At 32.6% G+C, this 26,644-nt stretch overlaps 1 protein-coding gene and 1 long non-coding RNA gene across 3 annotated transcripts; both read left to right on the top strand.

Moving 5' to 3' along the window:
• The first annotated feature begins 2,126 nt into the window (after positions 1-2,126).
• Positions 2,127-25,333, top strand: LOC108479208 (AP-1 complex subunit gamma-2-like). Of its 2 annotated transcripts, XM_017781671.2 has the most exons (19): positions 2,127-2,365; positions 2,577-2,680; positions 4,956-5,258; positions 5,431-5,572; positions 6,391-6,564; positions 7,222-7,401; positions 8,061-8,215; positions 8,318-8,408; positions 9,032-9,195; positions 9,643-9,697; positions 11,090-11,212; positions 11,292-11,387; positions 13,493-13,620; positions 18,589-18,693; positions 18,802-19,064; positions 22,202-22,453; positions 22,542-22,717; positions 23,114-23,218; positions 24,727-25,333. In XM_017781671.2, the coding sequence occupies exons 2-19, from the start codon at positions 2,649-2,651 to the stop codon at positions 24,820-24,822; spliced, it is 2,640 nt and encodes an 879-aa protein (XP_017637160.1). In that variant the 5' UTR covers positions 2,127-2,365; positions 2,577-2,648; the 3' UTR covers positions 24,823-25,333. The 2 variants fall into 2 exon arrangements, with proteins under 2 accessions (XP_017637160.1, XP_017637157.1); XM_017781668.2 differs by having other exon boundaries at positions 2,127-2,680.
• Positions 14,872-15,547, top strand: LOC128285356 (uncharacterized). Its single transcript, XR_008275868.1, has 2 exons — positions 14,872-15,005; positions 15,323-15,547. It is a non-coding gene; the product is annotated as an uncharacterized LOC128285356 (long non-coding RNA).
• Positions 25,334-26,644: the final 1,311 nt, after the last annotated feature.

Here is a 26,644-nt window from a genome sequence, read left to right as displayed (position 1 = left end):
ATTGTGATTATTTTGATCGTAGTTTCTTTTGCAACAAATATGACACCTTGTAGTTTGGACCCTACAATCAGGTCAGGTATAGGGTGTTACACGAAATAAGTTATAGTTTATCACCTTTAGTAATCTTTTTCTGATATCTAACTAACTCCGTAAATATTTTTAATAACTCTAAATTCTTTCTTTTAGAAATTTATGATTCTCATTCTTGTAATATTATTGTTAATGACACTGAAAATTTTTAGGGTGTTACACTAGGGGTTTAGATGGGAATTGAGCTAATGGTTTGGGGGTTTGGATAGGATTAAGAAAGGAGTATTGGGATTTAAGATGTGTTTAATGGAGTTCCTGTATATTTCTTGGAGTTCCTGTTATCGAAGTTCCATTATAGGCCAGGAGCTCGTATTTGGCTTGGATCTTTGCAAATGTATTTAAACATCAGTGCTTCAGTGATTTAAGTGTTATAGTGATAAAGATATATGTGTTTCAGTAATATATATGAATTAAGTGTTAAATGATTTTGTTAAGTTTGTGAATTGAGAAAGAAGTTTTAATATGTTAAAATGAAAACTATAAATTACAAGGTTGATTTAAATGGTTTTATGTTTTGGAAATGAATTAAAAGTTTAAGTATATAAGTGAAAGAAATTGTGTGAATAAATTTTATTAAAATCAATTAGATTGTATATATATAAATGGTAAGATTGAATTCAATTGAGTACTTATTAAGCTATTCACATAGTTTAACATATTTGTTTAAACGTGTAGGTGAAAGAAAATAGATTGAAGGTACATAGTTACTTCAACTTGGATCACATCACGAATCCAAGCTACAAGACCAAGTTTTTTTTTTTGTATATATAAAATTTGGACTTTAGAGATGGCATGTACTTAGGTTTGGTAGTGTAAATATGAACTATAAATATATAATAGACATGTTATAAAGCAAATGTATGAATGTGATTTCAAAAGATGATTATGTGCTTAAAGGTAACATCTTTTGCTCAGATCTGTTACCGGATCAAGTGAGAGATGTTACAAAATTCATATATTTGATCTCAAATATATAAACTAATTTTTTTGTTGCAAACGAGGGCCAAATCCCTAATCAAACTAAATTAATAAGTCTTGGGAACGCGACACCTTCTATATCTGCCTTCAGCAAGTGAATGATGCTAGGAGGGGGTGGTCAAAAACAAATGGTTAGTTCTTGTATCTGCAAACTCTTCTTAGACAAGTGATTCGTAACAAAGTTACACTCTTGAAGAAAAAAATTTTAACATACACCTCCAATCTTGATTTAGCACCCCATCGATGACCAACACCAAACATTAGAGCAAATGTTTAATACCAACACCTGACATAACCATAGAGATCGAGGTTAGAGAGTTCGATTCAACAATAACAACACGACAAACTTGCCATTTACATAGGAAAACTCACACATTTACATAAGGTAAAGACTTAGAACCTGAAATCTCAAAACTTTTAAGCCTTGCCAATTAGCCAATGCCTCGTTGGCAAAAATAAATCGTTATAAAAATAATATTTCAGGTAGAATGTAATAGCAAAATGTAATATAATGAAGTAAATATTAATTTTTCTTAATTTATAATAATAAATAAATATAGTTGAAATATTATTTGAAGATTATATATTGGGAATTTCATTTTGATTTAAGTAAAATGAATTGAAATAATTAAAACAGGTTAAAATATGTTATAAGTTTTATATTCTTTGTAAATTAAAAATTTGGTCCCTATATTTTTATTCTTAGGAATTTAATCTCTTTACTTTTTAGATTTTAAAATTTAGGTCCAACTATTAACATTTATAAAATTATTTTGTCAAAATTTAGGTTCATTAGGATGTCATTTTTGAGTTATATGTCTATTAATTATTATTTTTTTAAATTTTTATACTAGTAAATTAAAAATTAATTGTGTTAATAATTAAATCTGAATTTTAAAATTTGAAAAATAGTGAGAATAGATTTGTAAAAATAAAAGATAAAATTTAAATTCCAAATTTATGGAGAGATGAGATGTTTTAACATTGAAAACATATTAAAATTGCAAAAATATCACATTACCAAAATGTATATAAGATGATTTAGAAGAATGATATTTACAGTAGTCCTTAACGAGAATGGTTTGAATGCGAAGAGCCGGATCCATGGAGAAGACCTAATACCTGTTAAAAATAAAAATGTAATACCGTTAATAAGTGGACAAGAAATTCCTCCCCTCGCCGTTATTTAAAAATCTATCGCAGGCCATTGAAATCGCGCCTTGACCCGTTACAGCAAGAAGCCGTGGATCCAATTTGCAAATTTAACCCAATACCCGTGGGTGATCCACTCAGCATTGTAAATGAAAAATTGAGTGCTCCCGTTTTCTGGTTTTTCCTTTTGCAGTTCCCTTTTCGTTTTGCTGTCTGTCAAATCCATCTGTTTGGTTGTATTTGTTGGATCTCCGAATTCCAACATTTGGATCTTAAATTTCAGGTTCTTAAAATTATGAATACAATTCCATTTCATTCCAAATAATCGTTATTGGGGTGGATTGATTTCATTGCAGCATTTGATTTAGTTTTGATTTGATTGGATCTGAGTTGAGCTCTCTACAACAATTTCACGCTTGGACGCAATAATGAATCCTTTCTCGTCTGGTACTCGTCTTCGGTGAGCACCAATTGCTAGTGTTACCCATTTCTTGTTTTAGTTCTGCCTTTCCCTTTTAATTTGAAAAACCTATCAAGTACACTCGATTCTTTTTAATTGGAATGTATTTTCTTTTTTCATTGAAACAGCTGCGTTGTATTTATTTAATTTTTCTCTTAATATTGAAATTTGAGACTTCTATTTTAGTTTGTGCTACTTAAAAAGATGATTGCGTCTGAATTTAGATCCAAGTAGAGATTGTTAGCTTTTCTGGTTTCATGCTTTGGTTCCTCTATTTACTTTTGCCTTTTCTTTGTGATTGTGCTTTGAATCAGTTGCATGCAACTATGGATGAAAATGTAGAAGTCCCTAATTTGTTTGATGTTAGCTTGATCTGCGTTTTCATCGTTATTTAAAATATTAAATGATGCACCCAATAGCATTAGTTCCACCATTTTCTAGAAAGGAAACCCCAATGTACCACCAGTTTGGTAATGAAACCTCACTTTCTCTACTAAGGCATTATAGCTATATAGGGATTTTTTTATTTTTTTTTATTTTTTTATTTTTTTAAGGATGATAGATATATAGGTTATGCAGCATGTTTTGGAACACAGATATTACATCCAACCATTAAACTCCGATTAACTAGGGGAATGGAGAGAGTGATATTAAATATATAAAATAACTGTCCAAAGCAGTCAAGTGCTCAGGTGTCCAATTTGATATGGTTACCAGAGACAATTTGAATAGCCTGGTTACATGATTGTATCGTTAATTCTTGTGGCTGTATGTTCAAACTGATTTGTAGAATTTATCACACTTTTAGTAAACAATTGTAAATTGAACTCCATTTCCTTTTAGTTTCCCTAGGTGGGATTGCTTGGTGACTGTAGAAGGTTTCTGTGCCTATTGCAATGGAACCGAATAGTTGTATTTGTCCCTATAGGGATTTAGGATGATAAAAAAAATCTAAGATAGAAAAAGAATCTGGTCTAAATGGTAACCTCCAGAGTCCAGACCCTGTTATGGGAATTCTCTGTAAGTTCTTTGAATTAGTTACAAAGTTTTGTCCATATTTTATTAGTATGAAGATCTTAATCTCCTTGTCTTCAGTAGTCATCAGTAACAAGTGCTGCTTTTTAGGAGCAAACTGGTAACTAGGAACATATAGGTCTCCTCTCTCTTAAGCATCTGTGAATATTTCTTGTTCAATATATTGTTCAGAATAACTGTTTATATATGTAACATTTTATGGAGAAAGAGAAAGGGACTAGGGATCCCATATCCTATAGTTTGTATTGTGTTATCCAACATCTATTAGTTTTATATTAACAGTTGGGCCCCCACATGCTACCAGATGGTCTTATGTTGGATGCTTTGATAGTTTGAAAAGTTTCTTCTCTGCTAGGGCTTACTACTGGTTTCTAAGAATGCTTTTTCTTTTTCTTAAATTATTTATCAATGGATAGGAATTCATGTTTTGTTAAACGAATCAAATTGATGACTAGGGCTGTAAATGAACTGAGCTTGAACGAACGAACCTTTGTTAATGTTTGTTTGCTTATTTTTAAGCTTGTTCGTTTTCAGTTTGTGTTCATTAAGAATTTCAAATTATGTGTGTTCATGTTTGTTTGTTTAATGTTCACGAACATGTTCATTTAAATTAATCGAACATGTTCATGAACATATAATTGAACATGTTCACGAACAATGTTAATAAATAATAAACAAACAAACAAACAATAAAAACATACACACACATATACTGTTTAGATGTAAAATAGTCAAATATAAATATTAATAATTATATTATAATTATAAACAAAAAAAAATACAAACCAAGATAATTTTATTAATATATACTAATGGAACAATAAACGAGTTTAAGATAATTTTATTAATATATACTAATGGAATTTTATAAGAAAATATCATTAATAAATAAATGAGTCATAAACGAGTCAATAAACAAGCTTATAAACGAGTCAATAAACGAGCTTGTTCGTGAACATGAATGAAATGAACACACCCCTGTTCGTGTTCGTTCGTTTATTAAACGAACATAAAAATTTTGTTCATACTCGTTTATTTAGCTTAATAAACGAACATAAACGAATGTTATACGAACAGTTCACAAACAGTTCGTTGAACGTTCTATTCATTTACACCCCATGACTAAAACATATTTTGTGCATCTTTAATCCTAGGTAATATTATTTAATCCAAACAAATGATTGAATGTAGTTTATATGGATATTAATTGAAAATGGTCAAACTCACTACTACTATGCAGGGACATGATACGGGCTATACGTGCATGCAAAACTGCTGCTGAAGAACGTGCTGTTGTAAGGAAAGAGTGTGCTGCTATTCGTGCTGCAATTAATGAAAATGATCAAGATTATAGGCACCGCAACCTAGCAAAGCTTATGTTCATTCACATGCTTGGATATCCCACTCATTTTGGCCAAATGGAATGCCTAAAGTTGATTGCATCAACTGGATTTCCAGAGAAGAGGATTGGATATCTTGGTCTCATGTTGCTTCTTGATGAAAGACAAGAAGTGTTGATGTTGGTCACAAATTCATTAAAGCAGTATCCAGCATGTAGACTTTTCTCAACCTTAATTTATTCCTATTTTCTTTTCCGTGTATCATTTGTGTTCTGGATGAATAACTTTTCTCCTGATTGGCTGGTGTTAGAAAGGGTAAAAATAGGAAACGGATAGATATACTTTACTCTGCAGGAAACCTTAACTTATATGCAGAGACCTGAATCATTCAAACCAGTATATTGTAGGGCTTGCTCTTTGTGCTCTGGGAAATATTTCTTCTGCAGAAATGGCCCGTGATCTTGCACCAGATGTAGAAAGATTGCTGCAGTTCAGAGATCCAAATATCCGGAAGAAAGTAAGTGTGTCCTATCTTTATTCAAGTGGCTATTGACTACAGATTCTGATTTCAATTATATGCTAAGTAAAGGGGGAAAGGGAAGCCTATTCTAGGATTCAGGAATTTCTTACGTTTAAAAGATGCTGATTATCCCTCTTAAAACATATCAACTTCTCTATTCTCCTACTGGAATTGGAAAGTTTTGCGTTGTATTGTTGGGCTCTTCCAGTGTCATGGTTTTTGTTCTTTATTTGTGTCCAATAATACCTTTGTAATTTGTCAATACAAAGGTTAAAAGCATCCATGTGTATTTTGATGCAAGCACCGCATGCCTCACAACAGAGACCTCAACTGTAAAATGTAATTCTGTTCCTACTTCATGAAAGTGAAATATTTTGTTTAATGATGTTCCTCAACCATTGTATGGCCTGTTTATGAAATCTGGATTTTTTGACCATTTATGTTATTGAGAAGAATTTACTGCCTGTATCACTCAAGGGAAAAATGCCAACATATTATAAACCTTGAGTCTAAACTCTGAGGTGTTTTTGTCTTCAAGAAACTCTTGTTTGATGATTTGAGGGTAATACATCTATTGACTTTTGCTAGCCATATGTACTAAATTGGTTATTCTAAAATTACTCATTTTTCTGTTGGTGGGTTGGTTTGATTGAACAGGTTTCCTGCTCTTCTTTTCTTTTCTTTTCTTTTTCCCCCTGCCAGTTGGCTTTCTATTTTTGAATTCTCATCATGCCATAAGTTTTAGGTTATCTGTTATTTCATAGCATTCCGACTGCAATCTTTGACTCCTCTTGACTCGTATCTGTTGTTTGTAGGCAGCATTGTGCTCAATACGGATCATAAAGAAAGTGCCTGACCTGGCTGAAAACTTTATGAATCCTGCTTCTTCACTGCTTAAAGAAAAGCATCATGGAGTCCTAATAACTGGAGTTCAACTCTGTACAGATCTTTGTAAAGTCAGTTCTGAAGCCCTGGAGTATTTTAGAGAGGTAATTGGTAATGGCTTTATTTGCGTTTTTTTCAATTCAATGTGATTCTCTACTTAAAGTGTTGTTTGATAAACTAAAAATTAAATGTTAAATTTTTAGTGCTCAATTTTATAAGTGCTGAATTTATATTATAAAACTATTGGGTATATTGCTAAAAATTTAGTGAATATAATTTTATTGTTTGATAAAAGTAAAGCTTGATTTTTGAACATTATTATTTTGTAATTTAAATCTTATAAATATAATGTTTTAAAATTATTTTAGATAGGTTTGGATAAAAGTTAAATATAATAATTTGAATATTTTATTTTTAACAAAAATGAAAAAACATATCATTTATTTCATCTATGATTTAAAAAATAAAATCATCTTAACATTTTCAACATTAAGTGATAAGTAGCTATTTGCTTAGTTATCCTATTCAATAATCTTTTGTTGAAAATTTTGTATTAATTAAAATTTAATGTCATTATGAAACACATTTAAAAAATTAAACATTGAAAATTTTCTTTTTCAACGGTTTATCAAACACTTATATGACTACGAAAAGAAACTGTAATGAGTTGAATTTCTTTTAAATGTTTATTTCCTGCATATGTTATATGATTGTTTTCTATACCTGTGAAAAGATAATAGCTTCTTTTATCATCACTGCAGAACTGTATTGAAGGTTTGGTCAAAACTCTGAGGGATATCGCAAACAGTCCCTATTCACCTGAGTATGACATTGCTGGCATTACAGATCCTTTCCTTCATATAAGATTGCTTAAGCTTCTGCGGATATTGGGCCAGGGAGATGCCGATGCTAGTGACTGTATGACTGACATACTTGCCCAGGTCAGTTCTGAACATGTGAAGCTTTTCTGATGACCTGTCTCTTTCATTTGTAATATATTTGAAGTCCAGAAAGAAGTATGAAGTATAATGCATATTGCATATATTGTTTATCTCAACAATTTGTAACTACATGTTACTAAATATACTTGATATAAACAACTGATGTAACAATTTTTGTCTATATTTGTCTTTCTCCCCCTCCCCCCTTTTATGTCCTTTTTCTGTAAATTTTATATGCATTCTCACTATCTGTAGAACACCAGATTTTCTTCATAGAAGTTCTTAAAAAAGCTTTTATAAGAGAAAAAGAAAGATTGCTTTATTGAGGAATGAGATTTGTTATTTCATTTTATGATTTAAAATACCATCTCACTAGAAAAAAAGAAGTTCTGGCCTTGGTAGAAAATAAACCAGATATTCCACTGAAATGTTGCTCCTTGACATGATGAAAACATTTATGAGATTGCTTGGAGCATGTTAAATGAAAGATGGTATACTATTTGGGGTATATTGGATATTTGCTTCTAAAGCTGATCTATAGTAATGAAAGTAGAAGCTAAAATTTTTGGAGACTCCTGTTTTCAACAATATTTCATTTCTTAATGAGGTAAAGGTTTTCTCGTTTTACTTGTTTTTCTATATGGTCACAATTCTTATAGGTGGCATCAAGAACCGAGTCAAACAAAAATGCAGGAAATGCTATTCTTTATGAATGTGTTGAAACCATCATGAGCATTGAAGATAATGGAGGCTTACGTGTGCTTGCTATTAATATCTTGGGAAGATTCTTGTCAAATCGTGACAATAATATAAGGTATTTTCCTTTCAAATCTTATTTTGGTTCCTCATATCCCTTTCTACACTATTTCTTGGTTCCTCTATTACAGTATGAAACTGAACCTTGCTGTTTTTTCAGATATGTTGGATTAAACATGCTTATGAAGGCTATTATGGTGGATGCTAAAGCAGTGCAGAGGCATAGGGCAACAATTTTGGAATGTGTAAAGGTGCTGCCTCAGGATATTTAATTTCATCTTTGATGATTTCAGTAGGTTTCTTATTTAGTTCTTGCTCAAGAAACCTGTAAGGAGTTTTGCTTTCCTTTTGGCTATCCTGTTTCTCTGCTTATGTTATTTGTTTGTTACTTTTGGTTAACGACCTGTGTGTCAGAATAAGACTTATTATTTGCTGCAGAGAGCAATTTTCTCTTTAGGTATCACTTGATCTTGTATTTTTTTCCTTTAAGGATAAAGATTCAGTAGTCATCTCTCCTTCCTTTCTATCCATTTCTGCTATTTTTTGGGAACCCTCAGTTTGTCTTACTTGTTACTCCTATGATATTTTTGGTTGATTACTCATAATTGATTGACATTTGGATAGATTCATAGGGATTCATTTGAAGATATAATAATTTCTAGCATTGTCTCTTGGGCTTGGATCAGGGGTAGAGTGGAGTAGGAATTGGGTAGAGATCCTAAATTTGAACCTTGGTACTCTACAAATACAAAAAAAAAAAATAGTTCTCAGCTTTTTCTTAGTTGCTTTTGATGTGGAATGAAATGCCATTATTGTCAAACTGTAAGTTTTCTGCATTTGAAAAAGTTTTTGATTTGACATTTTCTTTTTCCAGGATTCAGATGCTTCAATTCAGAAAAGGGCCCTTGAACTTGTATACTTGCTAGTGAATGAAAGCAATGTAAAGCCTTTGACAAAAGAGCTAATTGAATATTTGGAAGTAAGCGATCAAGAATTTAAGGGAGATATTACTGCCAAGATATGTTCCCTTGTTGAAAAGTAAGTTGTGCTATTTTCTAGTTAAACAAGAAGTGCCACTTCAGCTTTCCTTATGCTGTTATATTCTTTGCAGTTGTCTTGTATGCTTTGTCTTCTTGGCTCAATATTTCATGTATGATGTTTGTGCTTTGGATGTATCTAGCTGCATATTCTATGTATGATCCTTCCTCCAAGCACATTTTCAGAAAATAAAAGGATTGGTTATCATTTATCAATCTTGGAGAAGGCAGTTATTTCATACTATTGATTTGATATGATCGATTTTAACGGATTTCTACCTTTGTTTAATTTATTGGAGTTGCTTTTATCCTTCTCTTATGTTGGAATATTTTCTTCTGGTTTATCTGATTACCTTTTTACATTGGCTGGGGAAGGGTGCTGAAAGATTCATTTGTCATTTCTTTGCAGCATTGTTTAGTCAATTAACAATCATTTTCATTGCCTCAGGTTCTCCCCGGCAAAAATATGGTACATTGATCAGATGCTCAAGGTTCTTTCTGAGGTATATGTAGCATACATATCATTGTTGTATGATTGGACTGAAGATGCTTTATTTGTCATATTCTACTGAATTCAACAGTGTCCATGTTTCTGTTCTGCTACTATATTTTTTCTCTTGTTTGAGTTGCTTCCACTGCAGTCTTTGTTCCTTATAGGTGTTGCAGAACATTACGTTTTTGTTTCAGATCATTTATGGGCTTATTATCTCAATACTCTATCTTTTTGCATATGAGTTCATTAAATGATGATGTAAAACATGTTTTAATCTCTACTTTTTCTTATTACCAAGTTTCTTAGTTGAACGTATGACCTTGTTATGTGTAAATTCTTGCCAAGGAAAGAGGAAAGCATTCTTGCCCTGTTTAAGTGGTGGTTTATATAAAAAAATTGGCAATATTAATAATCTTTTTTGGTTATTTTTTTTCCCAAGTGATGCCAACTTTGTTGTCAATCTGCACAAGCTAACCCACTTGATTTTTTCAAGCTAAATCTGGTGGCTGAACCTGCCTCAGCTATGACTTTTGCTGCTTGTTGCCTTTGATTGAATGAACTATCAAAGGCTGAAATGGGATACTCCATCCCACATCAGATAGAAGTAAATATCATTGATGGAAACCATAAAGGCCTAAAGTTACTCCAGAACTTGAATTTGAGCTTTTGACAATTGATAATTGGTGGCTTAGGCCTGAAAAATTGCTGGGCAATTGCAATCTGTATTAGCTCATGTAACAACTTGAATGACATATGGTTTGGTCTTAATCCTTTTCATTTGTTTATGATTGTAAAGTGTGAACCCAATGATGATATCTAGGATTTTGACAGGGAAGGATTATGATGTCAGTTTTAAGTCAAGTAGGATTTAGGAGTGATTGATGAAACCAATATAAGACTTCAAGTCTCAATTGACTAACAATTCAAACTGGAAAAGTTCAGTCCATGACTCCATGGTTTTGAGACCTGGAATTGATTTTCGGCCAAACCTTTTCTCAATGTGCAAATTGAGGAAGCAATTAGGAAGAATGGGCATGGTAATTTTCTAAAAAGTGTGGCAACTAAGGTGAATAGCTAGTAAAGGTTGATCTTATCGAGTACCGTACATTCTTTTTGCAATATGTCAATGCTTTTACATTTTATTCATGAAACTAACATTGGTCACAAACATTCAAGCAGTGTTTGTTCTTTTATAGTTTTCTTGGTGTGAGAATCTTCATCTGCTGGATGTTGACTCTTATTTCTACTTGAAAATTTCTGCTTAGGAGAGAAAAAGGGAATGAGGATGAACCTTTGTCATTTTTGGGAACTGCCACATTTGTTAATTATCTTCTTAGCTCTTTCAATGTTTCTGTTAATTATTATTTTCTAAGAGTACTGATATTTATCCTTCACTTAGTAGGCTGGAAATTTTGTAAAAGATGAAGTCTGGCATGCTTTAATCATTGTTATAAGTAATGCTTCTGACCTCCATGGATATACAGTCAGGGCATTGTACAGAGTTTTGCAAGCATCGACAGAACAGGTATTCTTAGGTTTATTTTGGATTCTTTTTAGAATTTGATATTTTTTAATTATTAAATGCACTTTGTTCTTTTCATTAGGAGTCCCTTGTTCGAGTTGCAGTTTGGTGTGTTGGTGAATATGGTGACATGTTGGTGAACAATGTTGGGATGCTTGACATTGAAGAACCAATAACAGTAAGTGCATCCTTATCCAAAGATTAGTTTGCATGCACTTACTATAGTCATTTTGGTTTTCTTTATCTTCATAAAAAAAGGGAAAACAGCTGGCAGTGGCTTGTTTTATATGAACTTGAGTTTGCATAGAGCAAGCTTCTAATTGATCAGAGTTTTTTAGGATCCCTTGCTACAAAGGTCATAAGTTTATCACTTAAATATTTGGTTGAAATGATTTGGATCTATGTTGCTTTGACACTTCTTTTGTCTTAAAGTACTCATGTTCGACATTCGTGTTGAACACATGGATATAGAGATATCCAGTGGACTTAAATTTGTGAATCCTCTTATTAATTAACTTTGGCAACCTCCAATCGTATCCTTGCATTTAGTTATCAAGTCTTGTTATCCTCAAGCTTCTAAGTGCACCTAGTGCTCTCTCGATACTCCTGGGCTCCTTACTAGATAAATAAAAAAGTCTCACACCTTTACCCAACTATCTTAAGGTAATTAAGCAAAGCTCTCACAAATTTCCTTGCTAGAGTTAGCTCTTTCTTGTTCCCTAGCATTGTTAACTCTCTTGATATTAACAATTAGGATGCTTAGCTATTTGATCAATCCTAAAGTCAGTTCTCGCTTGTTCCTAGGTGAATTGGATAAATTGGGCGTCAATCAACCAATCCAGATTAAGCCCAATAGCCAAACAGACAATAAATGATATATACGGAGGTACACTAAAGAGCCAATTGACAAATTAAGTTCTCTTTGAGTATTTGTAACCTACCTTGCTGACCTCAGGCTTTCATGTTCCTACCCACTTTCTCAAGATGTGATGGACCCTAATTTGACCTTTTTTGTCTCTCACTTGCTCCGGTCACCTAATTAATGACACTTGGGTTTCATTGATTACCAAACCAATTAGTTATGAAATTGCTGTCACCTAATCATTTAAACTCAAACTAAATTGATTTTAACTTGTATTTATCTTGATCTACCTAATTTCACCCTCTTAGATCTCAATTAGGCTATTGAGTGGATTAATTAGTTGTCAAGCAGTTAATCTAACATTAAGCAGGAATACAAACAAAGCAAGACAGAACGCAAGAAACAACTAACTATTTAAACAAAATTTAATAATAGAGTTCATCACAAGTCCAAATCTAGAAAATTAGTAAAACATCTTACAGAAAAGATTCTAAATCTAAGCAACAACAAAGCTCAATCAGATCTAAAGCAGAGTAAAGGAAAGGATTAGAAAGTGATATTTCTTCAAGCTAATATCTAGAAATGATCTTCAAGCTTGATTCAGCATCCTTTTTATTTTTGACATTTCACAATCTGGTGTTGCAACACCCAATTCCACCCTGCAATGCAGACATGGAATCGTCAAAATATGACAACTTCGAGAGCTTGGCATGCTGATGAGAGATCTTGGCTTTGTGATGCAAATGATTAAAATTCCAAATTGGCATCTCGACTCCTGCTCACACCTCTTTAGTTGCATGATCTTGAAAGTCCATTGGTGTTGTGTGTCGCAACATAGACTCTCGCAACATGGTCAGCTTTGTTTCTTTGTTCTTCCTCAGTTTTTTGTCATTACTTTAACCTGAGGATACCTAAAACACAACTATAAAACATCACCTCATCAAATGTTTTTCATTTATAAGCTAAAAACTATATAAAAAAAATGCTTATACCACCAAAATACGTAAATAAACAAAAACACGCTAAAAACACTACAAAAGCTCACAGACTTATGACTTTTAAGCCTAAAATGAAGGATAAAATCATGTTTGACATTTAGTTGGGCACATAATCACATTTGACACTCTTGGTTCGGCACATAATCACATTTGACACTCACACTTGAGTTCTAACAACATAGTTTGAGATTACTTGCAGTCAGATAAAATAATGGGTGTCATCAAATGTAGGGTTTCTTCATGGGATTACATCAATACAATTATGATTTTTAGACTTAGGAGATTCTTAACCTTCTATATGATGCCCTGAGAGTCATTAATGTCAAGAATCAGGATCATGTTCTTTTGTACAGTATGAATGCTTAGATTTATCACTCTACATCTTTTAATACTATTTGGAAATTTTTCTGTATTCCTGAGCAGGTAACAGAATCTGATGCTGTGGATGCCATGGAGGTTGCTATTAAGTGTCAGAGATTGGGTCTCACTACTAAAGCTATGGCTTTGATTGCTCTGTTTAAGCTCTCTTCTCGATTTCCTTCTTGTTCAGAGTAAGTGCATATTTTATCATTCATTACTACTCCTTCCCCTTGCTTATACATTTCTACTGGTTTTGCTTGGCCTAAAGGTTACCAGGAATCCTTTAAAGTTTACAAACTCTATCTAAGCAAGACCTAAGTTGAATTTATTTCTTGGCAAATTGGTTCACCCATACTAATTATTGAGAAATTTCTGATTATTTGTGTAGGAATATTCGTAAATATTTTAGGAATATTTTGTAGATATTTTTTTATTAAAATCCCTTATTTTAAGGGATCATATCTCCTATTTAGTATCTTTCCTAACTTAGAGTTTCCTAAAGTAGTGTCATAGGTTGTATATAAAACTCGATTTATGTTCTATTTAGTATAAAATACTCGATTTCTACATGGTATCACTTAGGTTACGATTTCTTTTCAACCTAGACCATGTCCAAACTCCTTCTCCTACTTGAGATTACTTCAAATCCGAAAATTTTTCTAGTTCCGATGCTCCATCAGATTCGTCTGTCGACTATCACCGCCATCGATTGAATGGCAACAATTTTCTTGAATGGTCCCAATCGGTTAAGATTTTTCTCTTGGCAGAGAAAGATTGGACTACGTTCTTGGTGAAATCAAGAAGCTCTTGTGGATGATGCTGGTTTTGCTAAGTGGATGCGTGACAATGGTCGTTATGACTTGGCTCCTTAATTCCATGACCCCAGTATAAGCGAAACTTTCTTCTTTACACCACACCGCTGAAATTTGGAGTGCAATCATGAAACCTACTCTAGCACGGATAACATTGCTGAATTATATCATGTTGAAGATCAAGCAGCCACTCTTAAACAAGGAACCATGCTGTTACTCTCTACTACAATACCCTCTTGCTCTTTGGCAACAATTAGATTTGTATGCACATTATGATTGGGTAGATCCAAGAGATCTTGCTCTTTATCGACAAATTGTTACTCAACGAAGACTTTTTCAATTTCTCCAAGGCTTAAATAAGAACACGGACGAGGTTCGCGGCGTGGTCCTAGCTATTTCTCCTCTTCCCTCCTTCGAGAGGCTTTTCTATGGTCAAGAAGGAAGAAAGCCGAAGGTGTGTGATCTTGTCGATGAACCATCTTCCACTTCGAAAGATCGCCTTCTTGACCCATCAATCATCTCCTCTTCCAAACGGGAGACCTTGGTGTGATCATTGCAAAAAGCCCGGCCACTCTAAGGAGAAGTGTTGGAAGCTTCATGGTAAGCCTCGGATCGGAAGTCCAAGCACTCTCAAGATAATAAATCAAGCCTTGTTGCCACCTCTGTCACTAGTTTCACTAAAGAACAGATTGCTGAACTTCAAAAACTATTTGGAAAGTTTCAAGGGTCTTGTGAGGGTAATCTGGTCATAAAAGATCCAGAAGGTAACCTTTCTTCTACTGCATTTTTCTCCTCCCAGTTGACTCCTAATTGGATCCTCGATTCTGGTGCTACGGATCATATGACTGGTAACAAGGCATTGTTTCACAATTTTTTCCATACCTTTGGTAAAGCTGTCAAAACGGCTGATGGTACCTTGTGCAAAATAGAGGGACATGGCACTGTTATTCTCAATGAACAGATTGCACTTAAAAATGTTCTCTTTGTACCAAATCTGGCGTGCAATCTCATCTCTGTTAGTAAATTGTCCACAGACTTGCACTGCTCTGTAATTTTTAATGATCGTGATTGTACTTTGCAGGCACTGAACTCGAAGAAGATGATTGGTAAGGCCAGCTTGCATAATGGTCTCTACATCCTCCCTACCTCTCCTAAAATCGAGATCTCCAAGTCATTTACCGCTTTAGGAAAAGTTGATACTGTTATGTTATGGCACTTTCGTTTAGGCCATCCTAGTTTCCAATACCTTGCAAAATTGTTTCCTGCTCTATTCATTAATAAAAGGCCTAATTCTTTTTCTTGCAAAGTTTGCTCTCTTGCCAAACATACTAAATCATCTTATTTTCCTTCTACATACAAGCCTTCTTACCCTTTTGCTTTGATCCATAGTGATATTTGGGGCCCTTTCTCGGGTGAAGAATGCTGATAATTGTAAGTGGTTTATCACTTTTATTGATGATCATGAGGATAACTTGGACTTATTTGCTGAAAGATAAATCTGAAACTGCTAGTGTTTTGTGCAATTTTATAACATGGTTCTCACTCAATTTGGGTCTAAAATCCAGCTCTTTAAATCGATAATGGCGGTGAATTTTTGCTAGGTCTTTAAGTGATTTTTTAAGGAAAAAGGCATAGTTCAGATTAGTTCTTGTGTTGGAACCCCACAGCAAAACGGCATTGCCGAAAGAAAAAATAGGCACCTTCTTGAAGTTACTCGTTCTCTTCTATTTACCACTAATGTTCCTAAATATTTGTGGGGGGAAGCCTTATTAACTGCCACATATTTAATCAACCGGATGCCTAGTAAGGTTTTAAAATTTCAAACGCCTCAATCTATATTTTTGCAGCACTTTCCTCATTTTAAGCCTATCTCCTCCATTCTGCCACTTAAAATTTTTGGCTGCACTGTTTTTATCCAAAATATTGCTCCTAATAAGTCCAAGTTAGATCCTAAGTCTTTAAAATGTGTATTGGTTGGGTATTCTTCACTTAAGAAGGGTTATAAATGCTATCATCCTCCTTCTAAACGATTTTTCACCACTATGGATATAACATTTAATGAGCAGTATTCCTATTTCACTCAGGCTGAAATTCAGGGGGAAACATGGAGTGATTTTCAGCCACAACAGGTATCTCCTCCTAATCTTCATTCTCAACCTTCAGAATTGCCATCTTGTTCGCCATTACCTGCAGATCATCACTGTGAATGCTCCTATTGATTCTCTGTAGTACCTATGACTAATTCACCTACACCCACTTTAAACACTCTTCCGAAAATACACCTACTCCAATTGACGGTCTTCAAAAACACCACCACCCAAACACTTCGTGTCTACACAAGAAAAGAAGACATATCCCGAGACTGTTTTGCAATCTGATTCTTGCCGAGAATTGGATTTGGGTCCAATGCCGAAATGGAAGAAGAAATCAAGAAGTCCACTACTCTAGATGACTTTCCTATTGCTATTAGAAAAGGGGTTAGACAAGGCACCAAGCATCCTATTGAAAAATTTATGGTTATAATTCATTGATGCCGTCTTTTCAAGCATTTACACAACTTTGGATAAAGAACAGGTTCCCACAAGCATAGCTGAAGCTCTAAAGGATCCAAAATGGAGAAGGGTCATTGAAGAGGAAATTTGTGCACTAGAGAAAATGCTACTTGGACCATTACAGACCTTCCTCAAGGAAAAAAGGCTATCGGTGTAAATGGATCTTTGCTGTAAAGTATAACTCCAATGGCGTATCCAACGATACAAAGCTAGACTAGTGGCGGAGGTTTCACGCAAACATATGGGATAGACTTCACGAAACTTTTGCACTGTGGCAAAGCTTAACACTATTCGAGTACTCTAAGTTTGGCTGTAAATTGCGATTGGAAATTACACCAACTTGATGTAAAAACGCATTTCTTAATGGCAAGCTTGAGGAAGAAGTCTATATGCAATTGCCACCGCTCAAAGTCTATTGAAGGTAGCAACAAGGTTTGCAAGCTCAACAAGTCTCTATCTGAGTTAAAACAATCACCTAGAGCTTGGTTCGAGAGGTTCGCTAAAGTCATTCTTCAAAATGGCTACAAGCGTCCCTTGCCGATCATACGCTTTTCATCAAGGTAACTTCTACAAATAAGAAAGCTATCCTAATTGTGTATGTGGATGACATCATTCTTCTTGGAGATGATGAGGAAGAGATTAGCAATTTGAAGAAGTTGTTAAACAGGAATTGAAACCAAGGACTTGGGAAAGCTAAGGTATTTCCTAGGAATGGAGGTGGCAAGATCAAAGAAGGACTTGTGATCAACCGGAGAAAGTATGTACTTGATTTACTCAAAGAAACTGGTTTCTTGGTCGTAAGCCATTGATACACCAATGGAGGCAAACTTGAGATTCAATAAAGAAGATGAGTCCTTAGTAGACAGAGAGAAATTTCAAAGGTTAGTTGGGAAACTAATCTACTTATCCTTGACAAGGCCAGATATAGCTTTTCCCGTAAATGTGATAAGTCAACACATGACTAATCCTCTTGAAGAGCATATGGCAAGACAAATAGAATTCTCAAGTACTTGAAGAAAACTCCAGGACACGGCTTAATGTTTAAGAAGACACAAGATGAATGTTAAGATTTTTACAGACTCTAGTTGGGCTGGAGATCTCACTGAAAGAAGATCCACTAGTGGGTACTGCACTTTTGTTTGGGGTAACCTTACAACTTGGAGAAGTAAGAAACAATCTGTTGTTTCAAGAAGTAGTGCTGAAGCTGAATTTAGAGCACTAGCTTTGGGGATATGCGAAGGAATTTGGCTACTTAAATTACTAAAAGAACTTGGCACAAATCAGGAGGATCACTTTGAAGTTTTGTGTGATAATCAATCTGCCATTCAGATTGCCAAGAACCCAGTTCAACATGACCGAACAAAGCATGTTGAAATTGATAGGCATTTTATTGCTGATCAAGTCAACAAAAAGACAGCCACTCTTTCTTACATTCCTTCAGAAGGACAGATTGCAGACATTCTTACCAAGGCTTTGCCAAAACCTGTGTTCAATAAATTCCTATTCAAGCTGGGATTATACAATGTATATTCTCCAGCTTGAGGGGGAGTGTAGGAATATTCTGTAAATATTTTAGGAATATTTTGTAGATATTTTTTTTATTAAAATCCCTTATTTTAAGGGATCATATCTCCTATTTAGTATCTTTCCTAACTTAGAGTTTCCTAAAGTAGTGTCATAGGTTGTATATAAAAACTCTGATTTATGTTCTATTTAGTATAAAATACTCTGATTTCTACAATTTGTTTATATGTAATGAAAAAGAAAATCAAATCTTAATGAATGGTATCTGCAGGAGAATCAAGGATATAATTGTCCAGAATAAACGAAGCCTTGTGCTTGAGTTGCAGCAACGCTCTATTGAAATTAGTTGTATTCTTCAGAAGCATCAGAACATTAGGTATGATTTTTTTCTGGGTGTTTTACTATTTATGTTACTACCTTTTAGATGGTTTCCAGCACTGTAACATAGTTGTGAAGCACAAAGCTGATGGATGAATCCATACAGATCGGCCCTGGTTGAAAGGATGCCAATTTTGGATGAGAAAACTTTCAGTGGAAGGAAGGCTGGCTCCTTGCCAACAGCTGTTTCAACTTCCTCCATAATACCGTGTAATCTTCCAAATGGAATTGGTAAACCAGCTGCAGCTCCTATTGGAGACTTACTTGACCTAAGTTCAGATGATGCCCCCCCTGCACCTGTCTCTTCTGGTGGTGATTTTCTTCAGGATCTCCTTGGTGTTGATTTATCCCCAGCTTCTGCACCATCAGGTTAGTTGGGATGCATAGTTGTGCATCTTCTAGAAACATTTGAGTGAAATTTATTTTTTCAAGCAACTGATTGTGTTTTGATCTATGAAGCATGGCCACTACACACTGACATGGAAATTTCTAAAAAACTAGGCCATGGATATGTCGATAAAAAATACATAAAAATCATTTTTTTATCTAAACATATTCAGTATATTCGTAAATATTAATACTTTATATAACATTAAAGGTTTAAATATACTTATCAACTTATATGAATTAAGTAATTAAAGATACAAATATAAAATTTCCAAGGATATTTTCATTTTCTCTATTGGGCTATACTATGCCCTTATAATCTTGTCTCTTCTCATTTTTCTTAAAATCTTGTCTCTTCTCTTTTTCTTTTTCTCTCTTGTACTTTCTTTGCCCATGCACACCATTTGGTGTCGATAGAAATCCCCAAAAAAAATTTCCTTTGTCTACTCTCTCTAACTTTTCTCCATCTCACTCTAACTCTAATGCCAGCAACACACCTTGCAGTTTGCTGCTGCTCATCGTCTCCAGCTACCATTCTCCACCGACGGTACTTCACCAAAATTTATCAAATCATTCCTTTCCTTATCATCTTTATTATCTAGATATTTAGATTTTGTACACCAATAAACCCTTCCTCCACTGCTCTCAATTGCTTGAAAATTTGATATGTTTCTATGCTCTTTTTCTTCCTTTCTCCAGTTCAAAACTTCCAAAAGTTCAAGCTCCACCACTAACTGCCATCTCTTCCGTCACTATGGCTGCCTCTTCTTATGTCCTTGCATGTCTTACCATGACAAGACTCTATCCCATCTAAGGCTATTTTTGTTTCACTAAAAACAGTTTTCGGAAAATTATTTTTGGAAAATAAATTGATTTTCTGGAAAAGTTAATTCTTTTTGGTGTTTGGATGATTTTACATAAAATACTTTCCGTTGTTTAACAATTTTTTAAATTCATTATTTGAAATTTGTTTTCAATGGAACAAACACAATATAAATTATATGTGTTACAAAATATTTTATGGTACGATAATATGTTATAATAATTAATATCTTATATAGACTTAATAATAATTAATGTCTAATTAAAACTTAATTTGAAATTACATATATTACATATATGTGAGTGGAAAGTGGCACATTGGAGTTGAAAGGAATAAATAAGCGTAGTATAATTTACACAAATACTTATATTTATATTGTTAAATTTATATTTTAAAATATTTATTATTAAATTGTATAAATTGTAATGTATAGGTTTATTATTAAATAATAAACTAAATATTTTTCAATAAAATATTAAGAGTATTATTTAAAATTCAAATATCTTATTAATGTTAAAATTTATTATAAAATAAAATTGTAATATTCAGTAATTTTCTTAAAATAATAAATTATATTAATAATTTATTTTATTATTAAATATAAATATGTATGTTTAATAATATTAAAATTATAATTTTAATAATATTGAAAGTTAGTATATTAGATAGCAAGATTTTAATATTTTTAAATATTTTTCATATTTTAAAACTTAGGTCTAACTATTAATGCTGTTAAAATTTTCTTGTTAAATTCAGGTTCATTACAATGTCATTTTTTTAGTTACATGGTTACCAATTGAGGGTTTTTCTTTTCTTTTCAAAATGCCACACCAACAAATTTAACAATATTAATAATTAGACTTGAATTTTGAAATTTGAAAAGTAGAGGGACTAAATTTCAAATTTATGAAGAATACAGGGACCAATGGCATATTTTAACCTTTTACATTTACTCATAAATGGCTTTTTTGTGGAAAATGACTTACAATTTTCAAAAGTGGAAGTCAATTTTCAAAAAAAGGCTTATTTTTTGTTGATCTATAAGTAATTTCCCGTTGACTGTGGTATTTCCATGAAAGAAACACAAGAAAATACATGAACATTATCCCTAAATATTTTCTGGGAAACAAACATACCACAATTTTTATGTTCTTTGTCGTGTCCTAACATTGCCCTAAACATATTTAGATGTGTTGCTAGTGGGTCCATGTCAGCCACCATATGAGGGGGTTTTCTTGTGTCTGTGCTTCATAGATTTTGATGATGTAGAACACAACTAATCTCATTGTGTAACTATTTTGCTTAAGATCTAATTTTGTCACTCTTGTTTATTTATGGGGCTAATTGTAATATCTTATAATCTAGGGTTATATTTGACTTTTATCTCATTCAATGTGCTGATTTATGGTTGTGCCTATCTCATTGTTTCTTTCAACATCTGACCACAATATATTTGCCAATCACCAAGTTTCATCTTTGCATATCAAAATTTTTTGAGCATCTGACATGTCATACATCAATATTCCACCATATTGTTGAGCCTAGATCTAGGGTTCTATATAGTATTTTACATTTATATCAGTTTTTAGTATCTTTTACAATTTTCTCTTTTTCCTGTTAGGTTTTGTTTTAAAGTCAAGTTTATCAGTTTTTCTATTAATGTTGCATTTGATTGGTTGAACGAAATTAAGTTAGAATGAAATAGTTATTAGGTGGGAATATAATTAAGATAATTAAGATATTTGGCTGTTTAAAATTGAATAATGGAAAATATGTCAAAGTATTATTTTACCCTTCAATAAAATGGAAATTTTCATTTATAACAATTAAACTTTTTATGTCATAAAATATTGATAGTAATTTAAAAATACATAAAAGTTTTAAGATCTAAAATTACTATTTAAAAACAATATTCTAAGATTTTATTAAATTATTTATTGATATATTGAAAACAATATTTTATATCTAATAATATATTAAAATATATTAAAAATAAATAATATTTTCATATAATTTGACATCCTATGATTATAATTATGAATTCCAAATTGGTTTCGGAATGTAATGGGTGTAATGATGATTCCATTGCATAATTACTCAAGTTGACATTTGTGAAAGGGTAAAATGTTGAAAGAAAATGTTTTCTCGTTGTTTTTATTGCCATCTTTTCCTAAGAGAACTTTGTTTTGCGTCGCCATAGAGATAAATGTTTCATAGAAAGTGAACTACTTTCAGTGTTTGATTGCTTCTTGCCTATTGATTAAAAAAGTCTGATTTTCTTATTTTGACTTTCAAGGCACAAGTCAGTCTCCAAAAACTGGTACAGATGTTCTGCTGGATCTTTTGTCAATTGGAACATCGCCTTCCGTGCAAAGCAGCTCATCAGCTATTGACATATTATCCTCAAGTCATGACAACAAAGCACCAGTTGCCAATTTAAACGGCCTTGCATCACATTCCTCACTTTCTGCAAATGCCACTTCTCCTGCAAGTTCTGCTGGAATGATGGATTTGTTGGACGGGACGGGTGCTATTACTCAAAAGCATGGTAAATTTTAAAGTTTGGAACTCTGTTTGACCGATAGTTATAGCCTTGTAGTTGCCAAAGTAGTTATTGTTATCTTTTCTGTGAGCAGAGGAAAATGGTCCAGCTTATCCATCCTTAGTTGCATATGAGAGCAGCACCTTGAGGATGACGTTCAACTTCTCAAGGCAACCAGGAAACCTACAAACAACGTTCATCCAGGCTACTTTTACAAATCTGTCACCTAATGTTTATAATGATTTTCTTTTCCAGGCGGCAGTTCCAAAGGTAACTCGAGATTGTCATTATTGACCTTGCTGTACTTATAGGATAGAAATTTTATAACAGCCTTCACTGCCATCTTTTACTGGTGGATATTTCATTATCGGTTTTCTCTCTATTACTTTTTTATCATGGATTAATGTGAACAACTAAAAACTTTGCCATTTGCAACTTAAAGCCTGCTCTTACTAGTAGTTCTCGATATGCCTCGAGAGTACTCTTTTTCTTTAGCCTTGTTTGTAGGTTCCTAAAATTGAGTCTTCATTAGTTTCACAAAATTTATAGTATTTTCTTGTTCCTTGAAAGTAACCATCGAAGTTTGTAAATCTTATCATATAGAATTTCTCATTCTTCTTTTAATGCGTGTGATGCTGATACGGTTGCTGCATTTAAATTCTGCAGTTTCTTCAGCTGCATCTGGATCCTGCTAGTAGCAATACTTTGCCTGCAAGCGGTAATGGGTCCATCACACAATGTTTGAAAGTCACTAATACCCAACATGGGAAGGTATGTTTATTGAGTTATACTTATCTTTATGTTACTCTTTCTGAATCTAATGGCTTAGCAAGAAAAAGGTTTAGTAAATTATTCGTATAGCTAGGCTTTAGTTGGTTAAAATCTGTGTTGCTCCAACTCATCCATTTTGGTACCCGTGTCGACGCAAGTTGACACTGACTTGGGATGGGATTTATGTCGGGTTCCTGGGACTTGGCCTCCTGTGACTGAAAGGAGAGCAGTTAAAAAATGAGATCAGAAAGGAGATGAAGAAGCTGTAGCACTAAGACAAAAGGCAGCAGCAAGAAACAGTTGAGGAAGGTCTAATTCTGAATTTCATCCCTCTAAAAAAAATTCAGAAGTTAGTCCCTCTAGTGTACTTTGTCATAATTTAGTCCCATACTTTACGAAAGCTGAGAAGTTAGTCAACTAGGTAATGTTGCTAAACCTTGTCATTAAATTGTTTGACTTGGAAACCTATAGTTAAGCAATTTTATGCAAGGAATTAGTAAAATTAAACAGTTCAAAAATTTATATGTAACAAATTAACAAATATTAGCAGTTCAACTTGATGTATTTACCAACAAATGGACTACTTTCTCAGCTTTTGTAAAGTACAAGGATCAAAATTTCGCTAACTCTTCTCAGTTCATAAAGTAGAGGGATAAAATCATAACTCGACCAATGAGGAATTAAGCCGAAACACTTGAAATTAGACCTGGGCTTGAATAGTATGGCCCAAAAGAGTTTTAATTGTTTAGTCCAAATCAATCCATTCCAAAACATTTTTAATTTTGATAATAATTAAAATATTAAAAAAATATTTTTCTCTGATGCTATTTTATTTTTCATCATAAAAAAAAGTTTTTTTGTTCTTTAACTTTTTATCATAGGGTTTCTACTTGGACTTTTCATGTTTTTTTGCGCTACTCTTTCTCAATGTTTTGGACATCTTTTATACTATTTAATTTTTAAAAGTATTTGACTTTAGATGATGCTTGCATGTAGTTCCATTATAGGCAAGAGTTGAAGTGCATGTCCATTTTACTCTTATGGAGTAGACAAAGGATGATTTATTTCCCTAGATTTAAGGTTTTTAGTTTTGTGCCTAAGAAGATGAATTCAAGAGAAGCTAGGAAAAGAGGTGTTGAAAAAATCTGAAAACTAGCCTGAAGGTAGCAAAGCAATATTGTTGTCCCTGAATTCGACTATCCAGTTTCTTGTTATTTTGGGGTATAGCATAAGAGGGTTTAGTAGTGGTACTTCTTCAAAAAGACAAGGAAAGAGCTTGGAATGACATAGTTGCTAATAAAGCTATTGATTTCCTTGTGGGTTGCACCAGTATTGTTTAAGCTTGGTAGGAAAGATAGGAAGGTTGAAGATGGAAAAGAGTGTAAAGTAAGCTGTGGTAGTCATGAAACCTTAAAAAAAGACATATTCATGTTTGGTATGGAGCACCATTTTTGAAGGGGTATATTAGTAGAGATTTAGTTACTATATATTATCTACTTCACATTCAGAAATCGTTGGTGATGCGCATAAGGATAGCTTACAAGACGAACGATAAAGATGCATTGGAAGAAGGGCAAATCAACAATTTCCCTCGCGATTTGTGAGGTTGATCCATAGCGATGGTTGAAGATATTCATCTACCACCTTTTAAAACAAAGATCCTTTGAGAAATTTGTGAGCTCTCACAATGTGTAGAGATAGTGCAATCTTTACTTGTAGTGGAGGGGCAAGAGATTTTTGGTGGTTGTGTTGTGCCAATGTCAAAAGGGGTGGATCACATTAATTTTTCACAATAGAAAAAATTTTCATTTATTATTATTATTTAAATGTATATTTTTTATATAAACCCCCTTTTTTTTTATCTATCTTTATGGAATTGAATTTTGGGATAGGGAGTCACACAGAAACTCTGTTGCTCTAGTTTTCGTCTTTCAAACAGAATTAGATTTATGAGAGGAATCTGAGCTTAGTTCAGTGAAACAAAATTATTAGAGGATTTGGACTCGTCTTTTCTTTTCTTTTTTTTTCTAAATTACTATTTTTTGTAAAAGATTAAATAAATTGTCAAATATAAATACTATTTTCAGTTGTAATTATATTTTATTTTCCTTTTCATTAGGGTTTCTTCTTCTTTTCCGAGGATAGGACTATCATTATTCAGCATTGCAATTGATTTAAGTAACTATATATAAATTATTAATGCAAATAAACATTTATATTTACCAATTATATACAAGGAAAATAAAAGAAAGAAGAAAATGGAATTTTTTATAATATAAAATCAATGTAAACAAATGTTCTATATTTTAAATTATATAGTTTCTTGAAAAATTAATTTAAATTATAATATAATATTTGTTTTTATTTTTATATATGCCAAATATAAAAGGAAAAAGAAAAGAATTAGATAAAAGAAAATGATTATAAAATAACGTAAATAAATATTTATATATATATATATAATTAACGTAACATAGAGTAGTTATGACATTAACAACGAAAAAACAGAAAAGTATTTTCATTTTATTTTTGTAAATTATATAATTTTATTACTATTTAATTTAACTTATATTATGAATTAATATTTAACTTTCTGCATTTATTTGTGAAGAAAGAAAAACTGGAAATAGTTATAAATTAACAAATGAATAATATAAATAACTAATTTATAATGGCTCATTATAAAATTAATTTTATATATATATAATGGACAGTTATTTGATACACCGGTCAAATTTTGTTTACGGCAGAATTGGGGTTAAGAAATCATCATACGTCTTTAATTGGTATTTTAAAAAATAAAAATAAAAAAGATACATAGTAATTAAAAAATTAAAAATTTAAGATGAGATTCTAAAGGATTTACAAGATCTTTTAAGATTACAAATATTTATATTGGTAAAATACAAATTATCAGAATGTTTACATATTCACCGGGCTTCAAGTAGATGGACCTTCAATCTCTTTAAGTAATGGGTCAGTCTTGACGGGTCAAATAACCCCAAGTAAACAAGATGGATCACCAAAGTATGCCTTGGTCACATGCTCTTTTTTATGGCATGTAACATTATTTTTTATGATATTTATTTTGTTTTTAATTCCAGTCCAGATAATCATGATTTTGTCCATGATTTTGTCCATGATTTTATTTTGTTCACATTTTTCATGATTTTGAATTTGTTCACTCCATTTTCTTTGAAAGCAAATGTGGTTTTATTTTTTATTTTTAGTTTCTAGTCATATTTTTGGCGTATATATGAGATTTGTGTATGTAAGAGTGCCGCCAAATCTATTAAGAACTATTCTTAAAGAGCCTTATGATGATAGATCAAAGAATGATTATAGATCTGAGGTGATGAGGAGGAGGAGGATATGTCATCTGAGACTTAGTTTTTTATGCATCATTGATGTGGTAAACCTCTTGGT

The sequence above is a fragment of the Gossypium arboreum genome, chromosome 12, assembly GCF_025698485.1.
Source record: "Gossypium arboreum isolate Shixiya-1 chromosome 12, ASM2569848v2, whole genome shotgun sequence".
Taxonomy (NCBI): Eukaryota; Viridiplantae; Streptophyta; class Magnoliopsida; order Malvales; family Malvaceae; genus Gossypium; species Gossypium arboreum.
Note: the sequence above shows the minus strand (reverse complement) of the source record. Positions and strands in the feature narration are given on the sequence as shown.